This window comes from Manihot esculenta, chromosome 6 (genome assembly GCF_001659605.2).
Source record: "Manihot esculenta cultivar AM560-2 chromosome 6, M.esculenta_v8, whole genome shotgun sequence".
Taxonomy (NCBI): Eukaryota; Viridiplantae; Streptophyta; class Magnoliopsida; order Malpighiales; family Euphorbiaceae; genus Manihot; species Manihot esculenta.
The window spans coordinates 28,353,707-28,380,608 of NC_035166.2; the positions used below are offsets into that span (position 1 = coordinate 28,353,707).

General features: G+C 36.4%; 2 protein-coding genes and 1 pseudogene across 6 annotated transcripts; 1 reads left to right on the plus strand and 2 right to left on the minus strand.

The window, feature by feature from the left end:
* Positions 1–204: 204 nt before the first annotated feature.
* On the plus strand, positions 205–9,850 carry LOC110617570 (ATP-dependent zinc metalloprotease FTSH 11, chloroplastic/mitochondrial). 3 transcript variants are annotated; one of them, XM_021760444.2, is made up of 17 exons: positions 227–1,186; positions 1,306–1,459; positions 1,683–1,775; positions 1,915–2,000; positions 2,166–2,289; positions 2,673–2,792; positions 3,160–3,210; positions 3,557–3,618; positions 6,077–6,134; positions 6,539–6,664; positions 6,759–6,839; positions 7,123–7,252; positions 7,375–7,526; positions 7,751–8,032; positions 8,188–8,277; positions 8,377–8,430; positions 9,440–9,850. In XM_021760444.2, the coding sequence occupies exons 1-17, from the start codon at positions 498–500 to the stop codon at positions 9,590–9,592; spliced, it is 2,505 nt and encodes an 834-aa protein (XP_021616136.1). In that variant the 5' UTR covers positions 227–497; the 3' UTR covers positions 9,593–9,850. The 3 variants fall into 3 exon arrangements, 2 of the variants coding, with proteins under 2 accessions (XP_021616136.1, XP_021616137.1); XM_021760445.2 differs by having other exon boundaries at positions 235–1,186; positions 7,378–7,526; XR_006351038.1 differs by lacking the exon at positions 9,440–9,850 and having other exon boundaries at positions 205–1,186; positions 7,651–8,032.
* On the minus strand, positions 9,689–22,443 carry LOC110617966 (annotated as a pseudogene).
* LOC110617474 (abscisic acid receptor PYL8) lies at positions 22,040–25,143 on the minus strand. 3 transcript variants are annotated; one of them, XM_043957666.1, is made up of 4 exons: positions 25,025–25,143; positions 24,591–24,918; positions 23,209–23,424; positions 22,040–22,700 (listed from the first exon to the last, which is right to left on the minus strand). In XM_043957666.1, the coding sequence occupies exons 2-4, from the start codon at positions 24,735–24,737 to the stop codon at positions 22,482–22,484; spliced, it is 582 nt and encodes a 193-aa protein (XP_043813601.1). In that variant the 5' UTR covers positions 24,738–24,918; positions 25,025–25,143; the 3' UTR covers positions 22,040–22,481. The 3 variants fall into 3 exon arrangements, with proteins under 3 accessions (XP_043813601.1, XP_043813602.1, XP_021615954.1); XM_043957667.1 differs by having other exon boundaries at positions 25,016–25,033; XM_021760262.2 differs by having other exon boundaries at positions 24,591–25,064.
* Positions 25,144–26,902: the final 1,759 nt, after the last annotated feature.

Here is a 26,902-nt window from a genome sequence, read left to right on the forward strand (position 1 = left end):
TAATATTGTTTATACAAGTATTTAAATTTAGACAACGAATTAGAACCCTTGACCGAATTGAAATGTGCCGTTCATTATCATTGGTCTTAATTGAACGGTTGGATTGAAGAATTCGGTAATGCAATAGAAGGATGAAGCATTTGCTGTAAAACTGAAATTCAATCGGATAACTTCATTGTTTAAAAGAAAAAAGAAAAAAAGGGGGATCGTTCATTGAGGAAAAGCGGGCATGGACAATTGGACATAGCAATGGTAATAGCCAATAGAAACACACCAGACTTTTAGTTAACGCACAAAGCCGGCGCCAATTTCAATTGAGATAAGATTGCTGCCACTTCCCCATCGTCTTGTCTCTGATATCTCCTCCTGTCTTGTGGCTCCCAAACTCCCTCTCTCTTTCCCCTTGGCCTACAAAACAAACACATTACACACACACTCAGCGGAAAGAAAGCTGAGTGACACACAGTCTGTTACCTGTTAAACCCTAATAAACCGTAATGACTAATGCTCTACAAGCTTCTCTTCTCTGCCAGCCTTCGCTCTCTCTCATTTGCTATTCTCCTTCTAAACAACGCCTTCATTGCTCTCGACGCTACTACTGCTCTTCTCTTTCTCTATCTCATAATAATAATTGTATTAATAATAATTACAGTAATAATAATAATATCTCTTTGTTTACTTTTCTAAATTCAAGGTTTCGTCCCCTCCCTCTTCCAATCTCTTGTACGTTGCACCCGGAGAATGCCAATTCTAATCCTGAATTAACCTCTTTTAGATTGAATTCAAATTCCGATTCTACTGAACCGAATATTAACGAGTTCTCCGGTGGAGATAGTTCAGATGTTTCTGGCCTTGGAGAATCGGGAATTAATGGACTTGACGGCGAGAGTTCGGAAAGTGAGGCTAGGGAAATGCGTACTGAGAATGAGGGGGAGAGCGAGAGGAACAATGAGAATTTGGTTAAAAAACATGGAGTGCATAGCAAAATACCATTGCTCGTCTTTCTTTTTGATCTGTGGACGACGGCGAGGAGAGGATTGGAGAAGCTTTTGGCATCTCATTGGTTCACCTGGTGGCCTTTCTGGCAACGAGAGAAGCATTTGGGCCGTCTCATTGCTGAGGCTGATGCTAATCCCAAGGACGCCGACAAGCAGAGCGCTCTCTTGGCTGAGCTCAATAAACACAGGTTAGGTCTTTCTGCAACTTCTCGAGCATTTTTGTTTGGTTTGGGTTACCTCTTGTGGACAAACTGTTGCAGAAAGGATTTTTTTTTTTTAATGTATTTTTTTATCTTTTTCTTAACAGCCCTGAGTCTGTAATCAAGAGGTTTGAACAAAGAGACCATGCCGTGGGCAGTAAAGGAGTGGCAGAATATCTTCGAGCGCTTGTGGTCACTAATGCTATTGCTGATTATCTTCCAGATGAACAATCTGGAAAGCCATCCAGTCTTCCTGCCTTGGTAATTTAACTATCATAAAAATCCTGCCTTTCTGATTTATTGGTTTTCAAATTTATTATCTTTGTTTTAATAATTCTTTGCAGGGACTTCTAATTCTTACAAAGCTTACGCCAACTCTCCCCCGTTTTGTCCTCTTATACTTCTCCATATCCTATTTTGGCAATTCTTAGTTTGTTGTTGTCTTGTTTTATGACATGTATTTTTTTTTATGTAATACTTGTAGTTACAAGAATTAAAGCAGCGTGCAACGAGAAACGTGGATGAGCCATTTTTGAACCCTGGCATATCCGAGAAGCAACCATTGCATGTGGTGATGGTAAGACTTGTATAAAAGCTGTTGTCCTAGTCTCTCTGCATGAGGAACGGCAGAGTTCACAATGTAATTTGTCATTAGAGAGTGGAAGATGGATGAATTGTTATATTAAATACTGATCTTATATTATTTTCTTTGATAGGTCGACCCCAAGGTGTCAAACAAGTCACGATTTTTTCAAGAGCTTATCTCAACCATCTTGTTCACTGTTGCAGTTGGATTGGTTTGGTATGCATTGTATTCACTTCTGAGTTCTGATAGTTCCTTTTGTCTTACTGTTTTTTTTTTAAACTTGGAAATCTCACTCTTGACTTGAGTTCTCACTTGCATAAGCAAAATGGTTGGTGTATACATTCTTGAGTCTCTACTTATCAGATCCAGAATTTTTTTCAGGGTAATGGGTGCGACTGCACTGCAAAAGTATATTGGAAGCCTGGGGGGAATAGGAACTTCAGGTGTTGGCTCAAGTTCTTCTTTTGCACCCAAAGAGTTAAATAAAGAAGTTATGCCAGAGAAAGTAAATATCTACCTTTTGTGCTGTTGTGTCTTATAATGTTGCATCTTAATTATGTAACATTGCACTTGTATTTGCTGTTGGGATGGACACAAAAAAGGTCAATATAGAATAAGTTTTAAAAAGCAGTAAAGTAAATTAGTAATTTTTTTTTGGGCTGATAATTTTTTAATTTAGAGAATGGAAATGAAATACGTTGGCTCCCTGGTTGTGATCTCAGTTTCATTGTTGACCTCAGGGATGCTATTTAACTTTGCCATAGACTATAACTTAACAAATATTCTTCTATGTTTGGAGAAGAATATATGCTACGCTCATTCTTGGATCTGATATACAATAATTGGTCCTACTTGACCTACTCTTCTTTAACACTTCTTTTATTGCAGAATGTTAAAACGTTCAAGGACGTCAAAGGTTGTGATGATGCAAAACAGGAGCTTGAGGAAGTAGTGGAGTACCTCAAAAACCCAACAAAATTTACTCGCCTTGGAGGGAAATTGCCAAAGGTTTGTGCAAGATATATATTTATATATAATCGGAATACATTACCTTGCCTCTCATGCTTTTTTCTGCATAGGATTGTGCAGCATCACTTTTTATTCTCAAATGTTTAATATCATTGTCCCTATGCAAGAAAAAATCACGCTGAAAATGCTTTGGGAGGTAGGTGATGGGCCTGAGGTTTTGAGATTGATCTTAGGTTGAGAAAGGACTGAGGGTTTGCCTTCCTGTGTCTAATATTTAAAATGTGGTTCTCCCAAGTTCTTGATGATTTTGCACACAACTGTGCGCTTGATAATTTCTTAGATTCAACTTGCCTCTTTTTCTTCCTGCTGATTTGTATTGAATAATGCAACAAATCCTGCTTCACAGGGAATTCTTTTGACTGGAGCACCTGGTACAGGAAAAACATTGCTTGCAAAGGTAAAGTATTTCCTTCAGGAATTCTTGTTTGCAGTTTTACAGCAGAGTGTTCTTTGGATTATCAGAAACGAACTCACTTCAGAAACTCTCTAGCTTGGGTGTTTGAACTGGTATACCTTTATAACAGGCTAAAGATGTTTCAAAAATTCAATTCATTAGGAAAAAGAAGGGCTCTACTACATTTATATACAGCAAAAGATCGTTTAAGCAGAACATCATTATAATCTTTTGTAATATGGAAAATGTCCTTAATTCATGGGTCATGGGTGCTTATTTCCTATTCTTATCTTCCTCTCACATATTGATGATCGCATTTCTTCTTCTTAACTTTCTGTTTCACCTGAAGGCTATTGCTGGAGAAGCTGGGGTGCCCTTTTTCTATAGAGCAGGATCTGAGTTTGAGGAAATGTAAGTTCATCTCTAGCATGCATGCATCCTCTACGTGGATGATCTTATTATGTTGATTTGGTTTTTCCTTTTTATTGTCCCTATGAAATCAAGCCTAATAGAATATCTCCAGTCCAGTTGTGGCATGTTACATTTTTCTTTTCTTGGTCATGAAATGAGCGAGGTATGTGTTGTTGGGCATGTGGCCATTTAAAAGAGATAAAGTAGAAGGAGACTAGAGAAGTATAGAATTGACCAGTTGCTATATCAGAAACTCTTCATTAAGGCTATGCTAGCTGCTGGACCTACCTCTCCCACTCTTTGATGAATGAATCCCAACCAAACCCACTTCCTTCAGAAGCGATACTCCCACCATAGAATCACGTTAAGGGTGCCATCTTATTGGTCTTGCATCTGAATGATTCTTCTTTGATTATACCCTGTCCTCTTAGGCTTGTAGATGAAAAGCCTTTTCTCGCCTATATGGATAGTAATTGGTCGGGTATGTTTGAGTATTTGATCTGGCTGAACCCTATTAGGGTAGGTTTGGGTGTTATACAATCGAAGACGAGTTTATATTTAGAAATTAATACCTATAACAGGTTAAGATTTTATGTGTTGGGTACTGGATCTGCTTATATAAATGAATATTTATATATAAAACATATAATTTCATTATAATATTTGTATATTCTTGTATCCTTTTTATTTTTAAAAAATAGAATTTAAATGTTTTATAGATTATAGAATTGTTAAAATTTTAAATATAAATAAAAGTATATTTATATATTATATGTTATTAATTGAATGGGATTATCAAGGTTGGAATGGCTTCAGGTAGTTTAGGATGAATTTAATAAGGTTCATTGGTTCAGAACAGGGTTGGATATTAAAAGGATGAACTTAATAAGGTTCTGGGTCAGATGAGCTTCCACTTGAACAGTGTTTCATGTTCTCTCTTCGTTAGTTTTCTATTTATCAAGGAAACCCTTTTAAATTAAAAATAAAATAAAATCAATTGAATGATCAGGCAGGAAGGTTAATCAAAGAGTTGGGCACATCTTACTCCAACCAGAAAACCAAACACTTTTTGGCTCCACACTCATCCTCAGTCAAGCTGACTTCTGCTTTGCTTTATATATCATGAATGGGCCTGGGCAGTTTTACTCTTTATGTCATTGATACTGGCAACTATATTCCTCCTGCCAGGTCTCAGTCGAGCTGACTTCTGCTTTGCTTTGTGAATAATGAAAGGGCAGTACGACTCTTTATGACCATTAATGCAGGCATCTGCATTCCCCCCGCCAGGTCTCTTTGCATACTGATTTGCCAATATTGCCCGTTGACTGGCAGGCATCTCAATCGAGAAGTTGACTCTGCCTACAAATTGCTTAATATGGGATGAGTCTTTCACTGGGTGGGTTTGATAGGAAACATGTGAAGTGCAGAAGCAATGTCATAATTAATGCTGTTAGAATTGTACAATTCGCATCAAATCATTAGCCTAACGATACGAATTGATGGGTGAATTGTAAAGTAGCCAAGAATCGGACAATAATTGCATGAATCAAAGGTGAATTGTGAGAATTATTATAAATCGATGGATTCATCTACTCTAAAGAGAAGATCAGCAAATGAATAAATTAAAAAAATAATAAGAAGAAGAAAGAGGAAAGACAGAAAACCCAAGAGAATGACAATGAAAGAAGAATGGGCAAATGGCAAAATAGTTTAATTATTTTTATTTTAAAATTTCAACTTGCTAGTTTGATGATATTTTTGAGCTTGGCCACAAAAAGTCAGTTCACTATGATTTAATATTTAGTATATGATTTGGAATTAAAATACATACATACACACATACATACATATGTACACATTATTTACTATTAAATGTTTAATATCTTTATAATAAAATTGATAGTATATATATAAATGTATTTATATTATCTTGAATTAATTTTTAAAAAAGTTGTTCAGAATCTTACCATTTGATTCAATTCTCAACTTGACAACTACGTTCATATTTAATTAGCAGTGGATAGTGTTTTAGCTGTGGAGTCTTGAGAAAAGGCTGAATGGAACTGCTGAATGCATTCAAATTCTTGAGATCCAATGATGATGTTGAGCTAAATTTTAATGGCTGCTGTAATTCTTTGGATCTCCTAGAGGATCCTACGAGGAGGGGAGAGGCAGAGGAGATGGGAGAGTGTAGAGGTTGTCATCATTGAGGGAAGAAATGAGGAGGGAAAAGAAATGAGAAACAATGTGGAGAGCCCTAGGAGGTTTATGACTGATACCTTAAAGATTGGGTGTTTCATGCACTCTCATCTTAGGGTTCACCCTGTTTATATTGCCTTATTATTTACAGAAATATATAAGGAAGTATGTAAACTATAACATGTAACACTACACATGATTCTTGCATACAATACTTTGGAGATGTTTGAGTCTCATGTTGGTACTACTTCCATGGCAGGTTTGTGGGCGTTGGTGCTCGGCGTGTGAGATCCTTATTTCAAGCAGCTAAAAAAAAGGTTCACATCTTTGCCACCTTTTTCCACCTTATTCAGCTGGGGAACTTGAAACTAAATAAATAAATAAGATAGAAAAAGGAAAGAGAATTTAAAAATTAGAAGCCTAATAATATCCCTCAACTGAGTTACTTTTTTGGTAATCTAATGTAGCTGAGATTATCACTATATAATCTTTTGGAGCAAAAGGGAAGTGATTTCTGGTGTACAAAAGGAAAAAAGAAAGTAGAGAAGAGCAGATATAATTAGGAATATATGTATTTCCAAGTCAAGCACATGCATGTTGTTTATCGTTAATGTCTATAATTGAATATTATTATATATCTTCTAAGACTAAATCTACATCTTTCGTTGCCATATGGTGATTGCTTGCTGTTACACAACTTTTAACATTAATGATTTCATAGGCACCCTGCATCATTTTTATTGATGAAATTGATGCTGTTGGATCTACAAGAAAACAATGGGAAGGCCATACAAAGAAAACTTTGCACCAACTACTAGTTGAAATGGATGGTTTTGAACAAAATGAGGTATGAGGTATATGAAAACAAGATTAGCGTTGATTTTTGCTGCATAAATAAGTTCATTGGTGCATTTCTGAAATTTGTTCTCTTTTGCCTACAGGGAATAATATTGATGGCTGCAACAAATTTGCCCGATATTCTTGATCCAGCTTTGACCAGGCCTGGTAGATTCGACAGGCATGTAAGTTCTATTTTCTGACATCTCTGAGTTTTGAAATTAAAAAATTACTAGTATAGATGGAAGCATCATGGAGAGAAAATCTTTGTTTGTGAATATCTGTACTGCCAGTCAATTCTACTTTTTTGGGATATTTTCTTGTGGTTGAATGCTTGAATACAGTTTTATTCAATAGATCTGGCTGGATACTACCTGAGCACCACTGATGCCTGACTACATATCCTGCTTTTAACATGTTGAGTGGTTATCAATTTGTTCTTCAAATTAATGAGCAACCTATTTTTAGATCGTTGTTCCAAATCCAGATGTACAAGGTCGTCAAGAGATTTTGGAGCTCTATTTACAAGATAAGCCATTGGCAGACGATGTAGATGTCAAAGCAATTGCCCGTGGCACGCCAGGCTTCAATGGTGCAGGTGAGTCATTCAACTGAAGTTTCATGTACCTCTATCAAAATTTAAAAAACCAGAATTTTGTATTCCGTTGCATTGCTTTTTATTGTTCACCGCTGAAATGTTTCTTTGGTTGTCTCTGGAAGCAGATCTCGCAAACCTAGTTAACATTGCTGCCATTAAAGCTGCTGTCGAAGGTGCAGAGAATTTAAATGCTGCACAGTTGGAGTTTGCTAAAGACAGGATAATCATGGGCACTGAGAGGAAAACAATGTTCATTTCGGAAGAATCAAAGAAGGTATTTAAGCTATTGATTAGGATTTTATTGATTGCCATGCTCAATTTATGTTTCAGCTTGTGTGATTTTTCCGTGCCCAATCTATTGGCTCAAGCTTCATCAAGTTTGTTTTAATAATTTACAGCATACAAAAGAAGACCACTTCTCTGGAATAAACTCAGATCACTGTGAATCATTTAATTTAGATTCAATTTTGTTGCCGACTCTACTGCCCTTTTTTACAGTTAACTGCATATCATGAGAGTGGGCATGCTATTGTAGCCTTCAACACTGATGGTGCACATCCAATTCACAAGGCAACGGTAATGCCACGTGGATCTGCTCTTGGAATGGTTACCCAGCTTCCTTCAAATGATGAGATATCTATTAGCAAGAAGCAGCTATTAGCTCGTCTTGATGTTTGTATGGGGGGAAGAGTTGCGGAAGAGCTGATATTTGGTCACGACCATATCACTACTGGAGCAAGTAGTGATCTTCATACAGCTACTGAACTTGCTCATTATATGGTAATTACTTGCATTAGCAAGTGGGACCCTTTCCAAAATTTAATTTAAATAATGATTTATCATTAGGTGGTCATGTTTTTAAAATTCCATTCATTTTCATCTAGTTAATAATGAAAACCGGACAATCTTCTAAATGTTGGATGCTATTTTCTAAGGTATCAAATTGTGGGATGAGCGATGTGATAGGGCCAGTACATATCAAGGAGCGACCAAGTTCAGAACTGCAGTCACGTGTTGATGCTGAAGTACACTTTGAATCCTTGCATGTTCTCATTTAAGATAAAAAGTGTGACTTTTCTTTTATTTTCTCAAATCTTTTTTTCTTTTCTCAAATCAATTGTTAGGTGGTGAAACTGCTGAGAGAAGCATATGATCGTGTAAAAGCCCTGTTAAGGAAGGTTTGTTCTTAAGTCCCATATCTATGGTTTTTTAGACGGAAATTATCTGCTATTATTGTGCAAATTTTTTCTTTTTTTATTTTCTTTTTTTTGGAGTGAGCATTGCATGAACATTTTATTGAATTTCTCGTTGGCTTAGAAAAGGGGATATGTGCCCTTAAAAAGGGTCTAAGCACTTTTTCCCCTTGAGAGATAAACTTGATCCAAATTTAACATGGTAAGTGCCTTTTAAGGGTCTTAAGCACTTTTTCCCCTTGAGCTACCTTTCGGAAGAGATAGACCTAGCTCAAATTTAACATAGTATGAGTTTTGGGCATGAAGAGACTGTGTTAAATCCTACGTTGGTTTGGAATAGAAATAATGTGCCCGTTACAAGGGTTTTGTATATTTTTTCGAGCTAGTTTTTAGAGTGAATTAAACCTGACCCAAATTTAACAATATATATATTTTTTATTTCCATTGGATGACGAAAGTATGACCTTTTCTCTCCATCTATAAAATCCTCCGTAAACAATTATTTATTTTCATCAAAATCAGCGTGATAGTCTCCCAAGTTTGGGCAGTTAAAAGCTGGTAATGCATTAAATGTTGAAATTTTGAGGAAAGTTTAGAGTTTACTCGATTGCTGAGGCACCATGCAGAGTTTGAACATCAACAACTAAGCATCCTTAACTTGTAATCGGACTAATGGCACAAAGGGCTAATGTTCTTTTGCATTTTCCTGTATAATCGTACTTAATGAGTTTTTAGGGACATCATTTGTAAATGAATCATATTTCTATTAATTAGAGTCCTTAGGTTGCTTGCTGTTTCTCAGTTGAACCTTCAAAGTTGTAATTTACTGTCAAGATGAACAATCTCATGAACTTAGTTAGGGTCATGATTTGGTTGCAATCATTTTCTAAAGCACCCTTAGCCCCAGGGATAGTCGACAGTCGTATTTGTTAATGTTTGCTGATGCCCATACAAATTCTAGGAGTTGCTGACTGCTTTATTTGCCCTTTTTCAGCACGAGAAGGCACTACATGAGTTGGCAAATGCTCTTCTAGAATATGAAACACTTGGTGCAGAAGAGATCAAGCGAATTCTTCTTCCTTATAGGGAAGAACAGCAGGCTGTGCAACAAGAACAAGAAGAAGAGGGGGAGCTTGTGTTGGCTTAATCTTTGTAATCAAGCCAACCATAGGGGGAGGTTCTGTACAGTGTATTTATAACATTACAGGTAATTATTTATATAAATTATTCTGAAATACCCCTTTCAGTTGCTCATCAAGTATGTAATAGAAGTTCCATTCAAGCGCCCCAGACATCCATTACTATCTGCAACCTGATTCGGACAACACAATACAAAAATTTACAGAAATCATGTATTACTTAGAAACTGCACGTTTTATTTGAACGATAGGAAAATTTTTGCTCTTGTCTTGGAGAACAATAGTTTCTTATTCAAATGCTGATTGTTGGGATAAGCGCTCATAAAAATTCCCATGACAGCAATTCATGAATTTTTAACAATTAAACACAGTTCTTGAAATATTGATTTGTGGCGTCTCTCTTTTAGTACTGGCACGACACGATTACAGTTGATTGAGGAGTTCTGTTGCAAATTATCTTGCGAAGACCCTAATGGATAAATACTTCAAGTGTCGCAGTTTCTAATTCCCAGAATAAAACGTTGTCCCCATCGCCATACCCTATTTATACATTCTGGAGGAATTACTCAAATCATTGTCGTTGTTTTAAATAAAAAAGGCACATGATCGCAAGATGTTATATGAGCTCGTTCGTATTGAGTTCTGTCCCTCACATCCAGTACAACATATCCTTGAGTTTCTACAAGTTTCTATGCTTCTGCATTTGCATAACTCACTTCAGCTCTAATTCCAAGCTTTCCCTAAGAATTAGTTTTCTCTGGATGTTTCTCGCAGGATGAGTCCCAAAATCCAACCGAGTTGTCCTGAACTTGCTGAAAGCGCATCGTTGATGCCTTATTCCCATTTTCACAGCTAATTCAACTAATTAGTTAACCTGACCAATCACCTTTATGGACCAAGAAAGGGTTTAAAAGCTCATGCCTTGTTGATGTTTGGTTCTTCAGGAGAAAATGAAATCCTTCGTATTTCAGTTGGGAGGAACATAAAAGTCTAGGAGCTAAAACCAATATAACCATTTCGCATCTAGTTGAGTTCCACTGTCTCACAGTTATAAAGCTCAATATTTTATTGACTTTGCAAGATTAGATTCTTGAAAAGGAACCCAAAAAAGAAGGGCAAATGAGAAACAATACAGGACGACTACACCGGGATGACTATACTGGGATTAAGGGATAAAATTTAATTGATGAGGATGGTTAACTGCTCTATGGAGAGAGTGTATCACTTTGATTTGTACGAGTGGCCCATGAAATTTGAGAGGGGCAATGGGCTGTTGCCATGTGGCATGTCTTTAATCTAGCTACTGGCAAAGCAAAGCAAGGTCCTGTTTAAAGTAGGTAGATCACATGATAAATCAATATGCAGTCTCGTAAAGAAAATAAAAATCTGGGCGGTTCAGGGCAGATCGGTCTCAAGTCGGACATACTCGCCCTCTTAATTTCAGGGCGACGTTTCATAATGAAGTTACCACAAACAACTACAATCCAGTATTGGAAAACCCAAATATTACTGCAACCTAAAAACACGCAGCGAAAAAAATAAAAATTTCTGCTTTTTTTCATAGAATTCAAGTGTTTCGTTTATTTCGAAAGAAAGGATAAAACACTAACCTGTTAGACTCGACGAGAAGATACTATTCCGGACTGATGGTGCTGCTTTTTCAACGAACATTATTTTATCCTTTTAGAGTGCTAGCTCTCTCAAGATGGATAAACTATGTGCTCTCCAATCTGCAATTTGAAACGATTTCTCTAAAAACATTACCCCCACTTCGCAGAAGGAGTTTTATACGTTTTAAATCTTTTTGTTTTCCCACACTTCTTTTCGTAAAAGAGGTAGTGTTCATAATTAACTATCACAATCTCGCAGATATTCAAATATTTTATGTGATAGTTTACTTTGATAAGGAAAACCGAAAAATCTTTTATTTATAACAATTACAACAGATCTTTTTAAATATTATTATCTTATAATAATAAAATTAACATTAATAATAATAACATCTTTATTATTATTAATTATATTAATGGGCTTTTAGCCCATTAATATAACATAGCACATTCAAATATTTGTATGTGACCCAATAGACTCATATTAATTGGCAATAGGCCCAGTCCCACAAGACCCATAAATCATAAGCGGCCTCTAGCAAAATATTATGACTATCCAATTAATATGAGGATCGATAGTCCGATAAAGTCTAATAAATAAAACATGTATTAATCCATTTGTTACACGATATCTAGTTTGAACATAAGTCATAGTAAATGTCAAATTTATAATGTTCAAACTTATGATTTCTCGATCTCTAAGTAGACTGATAAAATTAAATGATATTAATCACACTATCAATTCATTTGAGTACGGCCATACATTTCTCAGTCTCACTTATCGAGGGGCCCAAAAGATATCTCTCTTAAAGAAAGGGACAAATTCTATCTTGATTGTTCAATATCCTCTACATAATTTCTATTATGCTCAATCATAACCTTTATGATTATCCGATTAAAGACAATGTTTGGTTATGTCAAAATATAACAGTACTTATGTTGGAAACTATGACAATCTCAAGTCAAAGGATTAAGACATGACTACTTTGAGATTCACTTATGATAATAACTCATGTAGTGATCTTAATATGGGTCCATCCAATACTTTGTTCTCTAACAAGTATTTATAATTATTGAATTATATCAACATATACATAATCATCTCTTTGAGATTCACTTATGATAATAACTCATGTAGTGATCTCAATATGGGTCCATCCAATACTTTGTTCTCTAACAAGTATTTATAAGGTTAAACTGTAATTTAGTCCCTCTGGTTTAGTGAAATATAACCTTTTGTCCCTCTGTTTTAAAAAATCTTCAATTTAGTCACTGTGATTTTTAAAAACTATAACATTAGTCCCTCCCGTTAGATTTTCAGTTAAATCACCGTTAATTTTAGTTAAAAAGACTAAAATACCCATTCTCTCTCCTTCTTCCTCTTCTTCTTCTTCTTCTTCTTCTCCTTCTTCTTCTTCTTCTTCTTCTCTTTTCCGATCTCCTTCTTCTTCTTCCCGATCTTCTTCTTCCCGATAAGCATGGTGTAAATAAACAAGGCCTTGTGCTGCTTCTAGGATGATTCGGTACCTCACTTCCCATTCCAAGCAACTTCCACTTATTTCATGGAGGAGACTGCCTAGGCTTCCATTTGGCATATAATTGTACATAAGCAATCTTGTGTTTCGATTCCAACAGCAACCCAAGAATCTGACAATGTTCTTATGTCGGATAGAACCTAGGGTTTTTACTTCAGTGGAGAAGGAATCCCGAACTCCCCTAATGTCTAACCTGTCATTTTGAGAGTCTTTCTCTGCAGCCATTGTTGTTGGCCACAGCTTCTTAACTGCAATGACTTCTCCATTTTCTAGTTCTGCACGATACACTATTCCTGAACATCCCTTCCCAATTACATTGGCTTTCACTAGGCATTTCAGAACTTGTTCTACTGAAAAATTTAGCTTCTAAAATGGGGTGAAGTGCCAAGGCCATGAATCCCCTCCCATCTCAGATTCGCAATCATCTCTCATCAGTTTCCGAGCTCTGAAAACTGCAATTGCTCCAAAAATTGCCATTGCTATAGTTAAGGTGATAAGCAATGCAATGACAAGTTTAAGTCTATGTGATCTCTTCAATTTACTGTTATTTGACATGCTCATCGATGTGGCTTTTCTAAGGAAACATGAGTCTCGACCCTTAGAACACAGTCCCTGGTTTCCTGCCATTTCTGTTTCTGATAACTGTTGGAAAAGCTTGTTGTCGGGAAGATAGCCTATGAAATTATTGTGAGAGATGTTTAGAGAAACAAGATTTTCGAGTCCTGCAAGTGCCATCAAATCTCCTTCCAGTTCATTGTGTGAGAGATCAAGAATGGATAATTTGTTCAGAGCAGAAATCTGGGTTGGAATCGTCCCAGTGAGTGCATTCCAACTCAAATTCAAAGAAGATAAAGAGCTAGGCAGAGTGCCTCGAAGGGTATTATTGCTTAAGTTCAGCATCTGCAGCTCATTGCAATTGCCAATTTCTACTGGCAGCGTTCCACCAATATGGTTTTCAGACAAGTCGAGGAAACTGAGGTTTTTCAGGAGCCCGATTTCTTTTGGAATTTCTCCACTGATTCTGTTATTAACAAGCCGAAGACGAATAAGAGAGACATAGTTTCCCACCTCAGGAGGAATCCAACCGGAAATGTCGTTAGCAATTAAGAGAAGCTTTGTCAGGTTCTGAAGCTGAAATAGGCTTGGAGGTAAGCTACCAGTGAGTGCATTTTGTGACAAATCTAACGCTTCAAATCCCCAAACCTCTCTCTCTCTCTCTAAACTGATTCTTATCTTAAAACTCAACCCAGCACAGCTTCCTTTGCAAATAAGCAAGAACAAGAGAGAGAAACCAACAAAAACAAGAAAGATTAAAGATTTTCAACCACTCCACCATCTTCACCTCGGGGTTCTGTTCTTGCTTCATCTTTTTGGTAGGAGAAAAAGAAGAAGAAGGAGATCGGGAAGGAGAAGAAGAAGCAAAAGGAGAAGGAGATCGGGAAGGAGAAGAAGAAGAGGAGGAAGAGGAAGGAAAGAGAATGGGTATTTTAGTCTTTTTAACTAAAATTAACGGTGATTTAACTGAAAATCTAACGGGAGGGACTAATGTCATAGTTTTTAAAAATTACAGTGACTAAATTGAAGATTTTTGAAAACAGAGGGACAAAAGGTTACATTTCACTAAACCAGAGGGACTAAATTACAGTTTATCCTATTTATAATTATTGAATTATATCAACATATACATAATCATCTCATGATTATCAATCAATAATCATATTAGTTATATTTTATTATTATCAACATAATAATAAGTAACCAGGGATGTTAATCATTATTATTATTATGTAACATGCAAACAGATAATAATGATAATAAAATCTCTGTAACGATCCGAAAATCGGATCGCTACCGGCACTAGGATCCAGATCGGCTTAAGGCCGCCGGGACCCGTAGCAAGCCAGACATTCATCCTGTGAACCTGTTCAATCCCATACATGATCAACAATACATATAAAAATTTTGAACTTTTCTTTCCATTCAACTACCAAACTCAACCTGTGCATGCACTATTCATAAACATAAACATTAACCCCACCTTGGAGTCCTCATCAATGCTCCAATGGGGTGACATAACATAAATTAAGTTTGGTTTACAATAATCATCATTAAACATTAAGATCATGTACTAGAAAGGGATTGTCATACTACTATGGTCAAGTACAACTCTAAACTTTCATAAACATCATTACATTACATTCAGTACTACACTTTTACATGACTGTACTAACATAACATATTAACATTTATCATGTCCACACTAGCTATTACATGACCATAACTTCATTACTCTTGCTGACCTCCTGGTCTACCCTGTACCTACAAACCTGGGGGTTAAGGGAGAGGGGTGAGCTACTAGAGCCCAGTGAGCAGAATAATGGAACATTATAATTAAAACACATGATAACATGGAATGCATCACATCACAGCTAATCACATCAAGGATGAATTTGTCACCAATAGTCCTCCATACATTCCAATAGTGCCAGGGGCATAGAATGGGCCTCGACCTGGTCTTTCTCTTATCATAACATACATAACATAACATTCCAATAATGCCAGGGGCGTAGAATGGGCCTCGACCTGGTCTTTCTCTTACTATAGTGCCAGGGGCGTAGAATGGGCCTCAACCTGGACTTCCATACCATACCATATCACATCATGTTATACCATACGAGGACTAGAGGATCATTCAACATTCATCCACATCATCAACATAATATGCAATGCAACATATTCGTGAAATCTAATGCAAGCAACCTATTATATCTCATGGCATTCATGATGCGTGAATCATGCTAAAACTGATTTATTTATTTTAAAGCATAAGGAGTTATTCCACTCACCTCTGGCTGAAGCTCTAATGACTCTGAAGCAGCTATCTCACTGCTGAGGTCCTCGGTTCTTCGGGTCCGAACCTACACAGGTGGACTCAAATGAGGGACCTAACATACATAGACATGACTCTGAAATACTCCCCAAAAACCCCCTAAAATACCTTAAAACAATCATAGAAAACATGCAAAGGAGGGCTGAACAGGGCACTTTCGGCGACAGGTTCGGCGGCCGAAAGGCCCTCCAGAGCCGAAGGTCATGCACCTTCGGTGGCACTTTCGGCGGCCGAAGGTTCCCTCCAGAGACGAAACTCATGCATATTCGACGGCACCTTCGGCGGCCGAAAGTCCCTTCCAGAGCCGAAAGTCATCTTTCGGGGGCAAGGTTCGGCAGCCGATTCATGCTACCACAGGCAGGTTCGGCGGCCGAAAGAGCCTTCGGCTGCCGAACCTGGTTTCTCCCAAAAGGGCAGAAACTCAGCTCAACATGCATAAACGCCTCCCAACTCATTCAATCATGCATTTTCCTATTCTACAACATGCATACTCAAGCATACAAGCTCTTAGGGGCTTCAAACTATCCTAAACCCCATCTACAACACATCAAACATGTATATCCAACATACATTGCTCATAAACACACATTTAACCAAAAACTCAACATAAACCTACACATGCATTTCTACCCCAAGAAACTTCATAAAACTTACTTAAAACATTAAAGGAACTATGGATCTACTCTTACCTCTTGAAGAACGAGAGGAGAGACGATCCAACTTGGAGATGGGAGAGATCTCAACTCTTTGGTCTCCAAGTTCCCAAAACTTGCTCTTTTTGCTCAAATCTCTTCAAATCAACATAAAGCTTGTTAAAACATTAAAGATCGGAGGAAAAACATCAAAAATGAACCATAGGAGATCATGAACTCACTGTGACTGAAAATAGGGAGAAAACTCGCCCGTTTCGGCCATGGAGCTCTTATATAGGGCTGGCAGACCACCTTTCGGCAGCCGAACGTGCCCCCACATCTCATGCAAGTTCGGCGGCCAAACATGAGGTTCGGCGGCTGTACCTTTGAGACTTTCGGAAGCCTAACTTGCCCCCCTAAACCATCCAATGTTCGGCGGCCGAACCTGGAAATGCCTCCTTGGTCCTTTTTCATTCAAAACTCAATTCCTTTCTTACTTAAAATCATTAAATACATTAAAACATTTTATGAAAACATGATTTTACTCTTCTAGAGGTCTCCGATGTCCGAGATTCCACCGGACGGTAGGAATTCCGATACCGGAGTCTAACCGGGTATTACAACCTCTTTTATTAATAACCAAAATGATATACAAAAAAATCTAAGATAATGGCCTAGGCCAAATACACTAACATCTCTCATTATCCCCAATGAGCCAATGAAAATTTCTTACCAATGAGCTTGCCATATTATTACTGAATTATCAGGAAATCTTATATTTATCCCCACATTTTTACAGTATAAAAAGAGAACGATCACAGAGGTAAAAGTACACTATTTTTCCACACAAATACTCTTAAATTCTTCATTTATAATTTTCTCCAGTTTACTGACTTGAGCGTCGGAGTGGCTATCATTGGCATCCACCACCTCACTTTCTCTGTCTTGCAGGATTAGCCAATCACAGTACAGCTCTATTTCGGCCACATCATCATTTTAGTTTCAACAACATCATTTAGTTTCGTTACCGAAAAATCCATTGAATCGATTTTATTCATTTGGATTAAAACCCGATCTCTTATTCCATTTCTCTTAAAAAGAAAAATATCTCTTCTCTTTCTCAAAATGACCGGTAGTTCACAAGCTGTTGCTAGGGTTGTTGCCAATAAGGACGCTATCATTTCTTTTACTCCTGGAAGTGGACAAAATACACCTCCTATGATCAATGAAGCAAATATTAAGAATCTGAGTATCAAGCAAATTCTACAGTACTTCAGAAGGTTGCAGGTTACTTTCGGCCAATATAAAGGTCGGGAGGAGGCGTTACTCATGGCTCCCAAGGAAGGAAGGAAGCCTCCGTTGATACATCAAGAACTCGGACAGGGGTAATCCAGATACGATCCAAAGACAATTTCGAAAAAGAAGAGCCATCGGACGATTCTCCAAAGGATGTCGGCTGAAAGTTGGTACGGGCTGCTCAAAAGTATCAGGAAGGATGGGAAGGGGACAAAAGGACGAGCCAAAACAACGCCAAAAGTCAAAGAAGCAAGGGTATAAGGGAAACTACAAAAGTTACCTGATCTCCTGATGAAAGAATGGCCGAGGTAAGTATAAGAAATATACCCTATTGAACGACTCACGAACCCATACTCTAATGTGAATTAGAAAAAATGACAAAAAAACCACGGATACATAATAGAGGAGTGTCGACAGCTGAAAGACGAAGTCGAGAGGTTAATAAGAAATGGCACACTTCGAAAGCTCATCAGAAAGAGTAGAAAAGGTCGAAAGATCATTTCAGAATGAATAACAAAAAAAATATGCTAGCTAGTAGGAAAAGAAGGGGTTGGTCTCTCCGCACAAGTCTATTTAGGTCGGCCTCCCCATACAAGTCTACTTAGGTTGGTCTCTCCACACTGTTTCATTGTCAAAACACTGTCGTCTTGCTTCTAGCTGTAATATCTTCAAAGCACGAGCTTGAGGAAAGTCAGAAACGTTAGATGGATGAAAGCGTGGAGACAAGAACAAAGACCATAAAGCTAGTTTTGCCAGGCTAAGTCACAAGGCGGTTTCCTCCAGACCATCATCCGGGCTTTGGTTCTACCAAACAAAGCCACAAGGCGGGTTTCACTAGCCAGGTCACAAGGCGGTTTTCACCAAACCACCATTTGGGCATTAGTTCCACTAAATAAGGCCACAAGGTGAGTTTCGTCATGGTAGATCACAAGACGATTTCTGCCAGACTACCATCTGGGCATTGGTCCCACTAAACAAAGCCACAAGGCCATCCGGACATAGGTCCCGCACAATAAGACATCTCATATCAGGCCACAAGCCAATCGCCAGATCATAATCCGAACTTGGACAATGAAAATAAGGCAATCGCCAAGCCATAATCCGAGCGTTGGACCGTGGAAACAAACAAAAAAAAAAGGCGATAAGGCCATTCGGGTGTGGGTTCCATATAACAAGACTTCTCATGCCAGGCCACAAAGCAGTCGTCAGGCCATAATCCGAGCATTGGACCGTGAAAATAAATAAAAAAATAGTCACAAGACTATCCAGGCATAGATCCCGCAAAACAAGACATCTCATGTCAAGCCACAAGGCAATCGCCAGGTCGTAATTCGAGCGTGGACCATGGAAACAAACAAACAAAAAAGGCCACAAGGCCATCCGGGCAATCTCGCATAACAAGGCATCTCAAAGCCACAAGACAGTCGTCAAGCTATAATCCAGGCGTTGAACCGTGGAAACAAATAAATTCATTAAAGGCCACAAGGTCATCTGGGCATAGGTCGCGCATAACAAGAAGGCATCTCATGCCAGGCCATAAGGCAAATCGCTAGGCTATCCGGGCATTAGTCTCACTAAAACAAGGCCACAAGTCGGAAACCCGATAGGCCAGAAGACCAAGTGTTTATCCCATTTTATGAGAAATTTCTAAGGCATCTAATGTCAGGCCGCAAGGTGGATATACGCTAAGCCGACCAACTGGGTGTTATCCTGCTTCACAAAAAGTTTTGAAGGCATTTGATGCTCAGACCGCAAAACGAAAATATGCCAGGATGACCAACCGGGTGTTATCCTGCTTCACGAGAAGTTTCTAAGGCATTTGATGCCCAGACTATAATGCGGGTAGTTGTAACATCCCAAAAATAAAAATAAAGTAAAAATAAAAATAAAGAAATAAATAATAAATAAATAAAAAGAATATGAATAAAGAAAAGAAAAATAATATGAATTTTGATTTAAATGTTTTATTTATAAAAAAAAAAAGTTAAGCACCACTAAGCAATTTGCTTAGCGCGTAGGAATTTTATTTTTTTCTCGCGCAGGTTGTAGACCCAAGTAGTAGTAGATCAGATCTGCATCAATCCAGCCAGAGTTACATCATTATCTATCTTGGGGGTATATTTTGTAAATTTTATATAAAGTTGATTGTGGAAATTTGGCATGTACATAAAGTTTTAGTTGTAGATGATTTGAATTACATATTTTTGAAGACTTTAATTTTGGTGTAAATATGGGTTATTAGTATAAGTTTGTATGTTGAGATTAATGAGATGGTTATGAAGTGTTTGATTGGAATTGAATTTGTGTTGATGTTAAAAGAAGTTTGGGGTTTAAGGTTAAAATTTATAGAAGTGTGATATTACTATTCACAGGTGGAATTAAGTCCATATTTCAGAGGAAACTCTGCCGGTTTTTTAGTAAAAAAAAAAAAAAAAGGGGTCATGATTTACATGATATTAAAGTAAAAATAAGAGAATTGTTTTAAAATGTAATGTCTCCGGCTCGGTTGATTAAATAAACGGGTAGGGGGTGTTACAGTATGAGCCAAGCCACACAATCGAAAGTGTCGGTCCCATCTCACAAAAAGAGAATTACATGCATGTGTCGCTGCTCTTACAATCACTCCAGAAAATTTAAAATTTTTTGCGAAGAAGGAAGGCGTATTGTAGGCGGGCGAGACTTTTTGACAACCAACGAAGGCAGAACAGGCTGCCGAATGAGTAAATGAAATTTGCAAGAAGCTCGTCAGGGCTAGAAAAATGCCTGAAAGTTTCTCAGGATTGGAGAACACCCGATAGCTCGAGTGAAAGGAGCTTGCAAAGAAGCATATTAGGGCTGAAAAATGTCCGGAAGTTTGTTAAGGCCAGAGAACGCCCAAAAAATCGATAAGGCTGGAAAATGTCTGAAAGCTCAAGTGAAGTCCATAAGAAGGAAAATGACCAGAAGCTTGTCAAGGTTAATCGGGGCAAGAAAATGCCTCAAAAGTACGTTAAGGTTGAAAAATATCTGAAAGCTCGATAAGGCTGGAATAGACCAAGGAGCTCACAAGGGCTAAAAGATGCCCGGATAATCCCCGTGGCTGATTGGCACTAGAGAGGGCTCAAAAACTCGTCAAGGCATTACTATATCACTCGGATCAATTTTTGCCAAACAAAATCTTGGACCTTACTGATCGAAAGAAAGTAAGAACATCGTGCGCTTAGGCCGGACAAACAAGTCACATGCTTCATATCACGAAGCCGGACAAACAAGTCACATGCTTCATATCACGAAAACAATTGTCACTTTCGAATCTAAAGAATTGAAAACCAATAGGAAATCTCTGATGTTACACAATAATAATCCAAAGTAGGTAGTGAACTATCACCATAAGATAAGGTCACGTGGCAAGAATATGATAAACCAATATACAGTCCCACTCGTAGAGAAAAAAAGACCTGGACGCTTCAGGACAGGTTGCCCTCATGTCAAACATACTTACCCTCTTGACTTCAGGGCAAGTCTCCATAAGAAAGTTATCATTAACAGTTACAATCCAGCAGATCTTGTTTGCGTCTGCGATCACAAGATTTCCCACCCTTACCAACAAATCGACCACATCATTGTCGGACTATCAAAAAATACTATATTTATCTTTACCGAACTATCAGAAAATATTATATTTATTTTTACTTTATTACAATATAAAAAGAAAACGATCATAAGGATAAAGGTATGTCATTCTTCCATACAAATATTCTTAAATTCTTTATTCACTAATTTATTAATTTGAGTATCGAAATGCCTGTTGTGGATACCCATCACCTTGCTTCCTTTATCTTATAGAATTAACCAATTACAACACACTTATTTCCTCTATCTTTTAGAATTAGTCAATTACAACAAATTAATCAATTACAACACACTTACTTCCATTGTCTTATAAAATTAACTATTATAGAATTAACAAATTACAACACAATTTCATTCTGACCACATTATCATTTTAACTTCAATAATATCAAAAAACAAAATCTATATCTAAATTGTCATGAATTCCTCCGGTATATGTTGTCATCAAATACTTCAAAATGTTTCAGAAGACAACCGAGGAGACGAGCCACGAAAGCGCAAAGAGAATATAGGAAACCCATAATCTGAAGGGATACTCCTCAAATATGCCACGAAAGCGAAAAGAGAGCATAGGAAACCCATAATCTAAAGGGATACTCCACAAATATTTGATTGGCAAATACCATCCCTGAAGCAACTTCACCAAACGTTCCGTAAACCATGAAGGAAGAAACCCTGTACGTACAAATCGCCTCGCATGGGATAAAAGGCACATAACGAACATATCACCAAAGGGATTAACACAACAGAAATGCAAAATAGCCTTGGGGAGTCTGGAGGGAACAAGTACGAAGCAGCACATTAGAATCTAGAATACCTGTGTGCGAGTGCCTGCATGCGGGTGCGTGTATATATATAGCTCTATATTAACCACTGGTTCTTGAACAAATGGTCTAAGGCCATAAATATTCATTTCACAAAGCTCTTTTACCTGGACCTAAAACTAGAGGCAAGACAAAAATACAAACCAACTCCTTTCAGCACACTGTATATACAACATAAAGTTACAACAACAGACAAAACGCTGGATATCACAAAGAAATAAGACCTAGTCTTTCCTTTTCGCTCTTTCATTCACAACTCACAAGCACGATAAACCGTTATAAGGGTGTGGTTCTTGAGCTACTGAAGATTGGAAATCCAGCAAATAAATTGAGGAGGAGAACATGACGATCAACGCAGAAGAGTGCAAGTGTCCGGAAGATGGAAGAAAGTACTACAGCCTGTCTGTATCCAGCGCCTAGGAGATTTAAATGCCCTGGAAGCTTCATCCTTTGCAACCATAGCCTCCACCACATCTCCACAGTCCAGTCCAAAGTTTCTCAGATGCAATTAATGGGCTCAGTCCGATCCTGCACTGCAAGCCGCTCTGACACATCCGTTAGTGATTTGAGATTGCATTTGATCAGAGCTTCAACAAAGTAGCACGTCTCATCCTTGGTATTCCCATCAGGTACATCCACCACAAACGACTCAATCACCAGAGTCCCTGGTCTTCCATCAATGATCTCTGGATGGAGGGAAATGATTGAAGAATAGTTCTGGGACGCACACACACACCCCCCAAAAAAAAGAAGAGTAAATACAGCTTGGCTAGTTCAGGTCAATCAATTACATATAATTTTGAAATCAAGGAAGAGAACTAGGCAACTCTTTTCAGCACCAAACCTTCAAAACTACTGCTATAATTTCATTCCAACCAAACTATTAATAGAAGTAGTTATATTAACAGAGGAAGTAATCTGGAATATTAGCAAGAAAATATGAAACTCAACTATGCTTTTGGACTCTGCTGAAATCACAATTAGGTTACAACTCCAAAGCATGTAAATCTGTAACATCTGATATGAAATAATATGAACGTCTGCCTGATATGTCACAGTAAATACATCAACTTCACTGGAAACTCATTATATGCACCACATAAGCACACAAAACTTAAGAACCAAAAAAAAATAGGATTTTTCAGGAAGGTGGAACCTTATAACTTGGGAATGATATGATAAAAGGATTTAAAACCAGGACACAAGAGAACAAGAGACTCCATACCCTCAATCTATGATCCCCACCAACAATCCTGATGCTGAGGATATGCTCATTATCATCCAGAAACTCCAATCTTTCAGTACTTGTAGTGGCAGGAAGCCCAGACTTTACATTGATTTCTCTAACACTTCCAATCTGAAGATTTCCTTGAGCAACACATCTGCTAATGAAAGGCTTATACTTCTGTGGTTGATCAAATCTCCTCACCAGAGACCAAACCTATTAAAAAAAAAAAAAGCAAGCATAATTCATCCAAACCTATTAAAAAAAAAAAGCAAGCATCATTCACAAATCAGAAATGACCATGCAATCCCCCAATTGTAACTTCAATTTCCTGATAAACTGGAAGCCAAGGTGATTCTTGAAAGGCTAATTATTTCCACGTCAACTATTAATTCATTATGGATATTCTTTTATCTGCATATTCTTTTTCAACCAGGATTCTCCAAAATTAACTGACGAGTTGGTTGGCAAAATAATTGATGAAGAAAAAGAAAATAAGACTTTATCTCATGTTTCATGTCACTCAATTATAAAATAAAGGTAAATCTCAACTAAATTACTAATTGCATTTGGCAGAATTGTTTCGTTATCAACCTTATGGTAAAACTGAATTCTTCACTTTCATTATTTTCACAAAGCCTATATGGTCAGACTTTTAGAAAATGGTATCAAATCATAATTACCCCTCACTAAAACCTTGAAGAATCTGAAATGCATGAATGGAGGTAAGGGTAGCAGCACAAGTATAACTTAAAGCTTTTCATTTCAGTACATGTGCAACTTCTTCATTTCAATTCTACTCGGCTTGCTCTATAAGAGAAGTGAAAACAGAAGAGATTAGTATTTGCTCATCTCAAATTCTAAGTTTCACACTGAACTGTGCATAGTATAGTAATACCTAATTAAATTTTTTTAGAAACCAGGTAGAGAAATAAATAAATAAAGCTCGTGTGGGGTTGACTATGTATATTTGATGAATTTATATTTATCTTCTCATTTCCTTGGTTTTCTCAGCATGCGAACAGAAAGCCAAAGAGAAAAGTTCCAATTGTGAAATAATACCAAGTGAACACGGGATCATCTGCACAGGAGGAGAGGAAAAAGGGGACACCATAGATCGAGATCAAACACTCAATTCGAAAATGGGTCAAATATGGGGAAAAGAAATTAAAGAAGCAATTCACACAAGAACAACCTCAATCACAGCATTAATCTGCGAATAAAGACAATTCCACAGAAAAAAAAAAAACGAGAGAGAGAAGGAAAGGCTCTTTGTGACGCAAATCAAAAAGCCATTAAACAATAAAGAAAAAAAACCTATAAAAGCAGTATCTAAACATTACTAGATACAAGGAGAGACAGAGAAAGAGTGAGAGATTTACAAGATGAAGAGGAGCTTTGATGTGCTTAACGAGAGCAGAGCTACACTGATGATCAGCAGGATCATGCCTGTGGTGTCTCCTAATGTATTCACTCTCTACACTTCCAAATCCATTTCCAATCGCTGTCCCATTACTTCGATGATTCATTTTCGGTTTGCTTTCTGTTCGAACCAAACGCGTCCTTATCTTTCCCTCGCTGCTAACAGAACCATCAGATGGATAGAGAGAAAGAAAGAGACAGAAACAAAGTCACTTACTCTCTCCAAAACTCTCCCTCGCCGAAATCGCAGGTGCGATCACCGGGCGTCGATAATTCTCCGCCGATGACCTTTTTCAACAAAGAAATAATAAGGAATTCGTGTAAGTGTCTTCTCTTCTTTTCTTTTTTTTTTTTCTTGTCAAGAGGAGAAGAGGAAGAAGCGTACGAGACCCACCGCCATAGAAGAACAGCCTCAAGCTTTTCTATCATCCAACCACCTGAAATAAATAATAAATAAATAAATTTTAAAAAATATAAATAAATAAACACACGCACGCGCACCCAAAAAATTTCTATATATGTTTATAAGAATTTACATCCCTCGTATAATAAAAATTATATTGTCCGACGTATTGGTAATCTGAACATCACCTTCGATTTGAATTTAATTACAATTGTGCCATGATTTGTCGTTTTGTGTGGATGCCAATTCTTCAAAGTAACCTTGAATATTTTATAGGTCGATGAGATTTTTTATGGTGTGGTTGCGACAAGGACGCGTTTTGAAAAGTTTAAATTAACAATTACATTTAATATAATATTTATAATGATATTTAAAAAAACTTTATAAATTATTATTTATAAAAAAATAGATTAAAAAAAAGTAACTTTATAATTTGAATTTGAATAAATAATTTGATAATTTTAATTTAATTAAAATTTTTATAATTTTAATTTGCACTCTAACCCTGTTATTGAACTCATATGCATATGGTAAAAAAATTATGTGAGATTTAATTATTAAATATATAAATTAAAACTAAAACATATTAAACATTTCAATTCATAAAATTATTAACGGTTACATACTAAATTAGGTTTTATTAAAAAAATTTAGATTATCTCATTTGTTTTTTTATTATATTTTACATAACTAACTATAATATTATAAGCTTTATTGAATAATATCAAATTTTTTATAAAATGATAAAATTATTTTTATATGATTAAAGTAAAGTTTGCCTTTGATAAAAATTTAGACAAATAATTAGTAAAATTTAAAGTAAATGTGAAATTATTTTAGTTTTTTGATAAATTAAAATTAATTTATATTTAATTATTATTATTATTTTTATAAATCTTAAGTGTTAAATATGCTATGGTTTTAATTAAAGTTGTATTACGTTAATATATAAAAAAAATTAACATGTAATTATCATTCAATGTAATTTTTAATTTATTTAAATTAAATACATTAAAATTTTAAAATATAAATTTATTTGTGGATATGTGGCATAATTTAGTCAACACAAATTAATTATAAAAAATGAAAAGTTGAAGACAGCTAATTAAAATTATTTATGTAACTTGAAAGTTGGGTTTGACAAATCAAACTTGAAAATTTCATTTCCTTGATGAAGAATACCATTGTTTCCCATAAACCCAGGGTCTAAGCTTCTAATGATTAGACTTTGAGCCCTTTTTTTCTTTTTCTTTTTTTTTTAAGTGTTAAAAATTGATAATTTTTCTAAAATATATTAAATTAAATTTAAAGTAATTTTTTTTAACTGTATTATTCAATGACAAATCAACCTTGTCGGTAGAGATAGAAAGAAACCAAAGCTGTTTGATATTTTGTTTCAATGTGAAAGTAAGAGGCACATCTTCCCTTACCGTTTCTAAAATTTAGAATATACTTATGCTAATTTAGATACCAACGCTTAAAATTGAGATTTTGAATATAATTTTATCATACATTTTTAATAAATTATAAATTTAAATTTTATCATTTTACTTATTGTCCAAATTAGGAAAAGATTAAAAAAAAATTTTAAAAATTATTTGCTTTACTCTTCATTTTTCTCGATAAAGGATTATTTTCAGATATAATTTGAGTTGTGATCTCCAATCTCAAAGACAAATACAAGAAACTACTGCTGATTATTAAATAACCAGCCCCCAACATCAAACCATACCAATTAATTGCAAAATTATCAGCTTCAGATTAGATGACATCAGCAGATTATCTCCTAACCCTTTTCACATTAAACCAGAGAATGTCCCTATGTTCCATTTAATCAAGCACCAAACTGGCAACCTCATCATACTTAGA

Bases quoted from the DNA above. Each gene is read 5' to 3' on its own strand.
- LOC110617570 (XM_021760444.2), top strand. From the start codon at position 498: ATGACTAATGCTCTACAAGCTTCTCTTCTCTGCCAGCCTTCGCTCTCT. The intron at 1,776-1,914 runs GTAAGACTTGTA...TTTCTTTGATAG, and splicing joins AACCATTGCATGTGGTGATG to GTCGACCCCAAGGTGTCAAA. The intron at 2,001-2,165 runs GTATGCATTGTA...AATTTTTTTCAG, and splicing joins GTTGCAGTTGGATTGGTTTG to GGTAATGGGTGCGACTGCAC.
- LOC110617474 (XM_043957666.1), bottom strand. From the start codon at position 24,737: ATGAATCATCGAAGTAATGGGACAGCGATTGGAAATGGATTTGGAAGT. The intron at 23,425-24,590 runs GTAAATCTCTCA...TTTTTTTAATAG, and splicing joins TCAAAGCTCCTCTTCATCTT to GTTTGGTCTCTGGTGAGGAG. The intron at 22,701-23,208 runs GTATGGAGTCTC...TGTGCGTCCCAG, and splicing joins GTGGGGATCATAGATTGAGG to AACTATTCTTCAATCATTTC.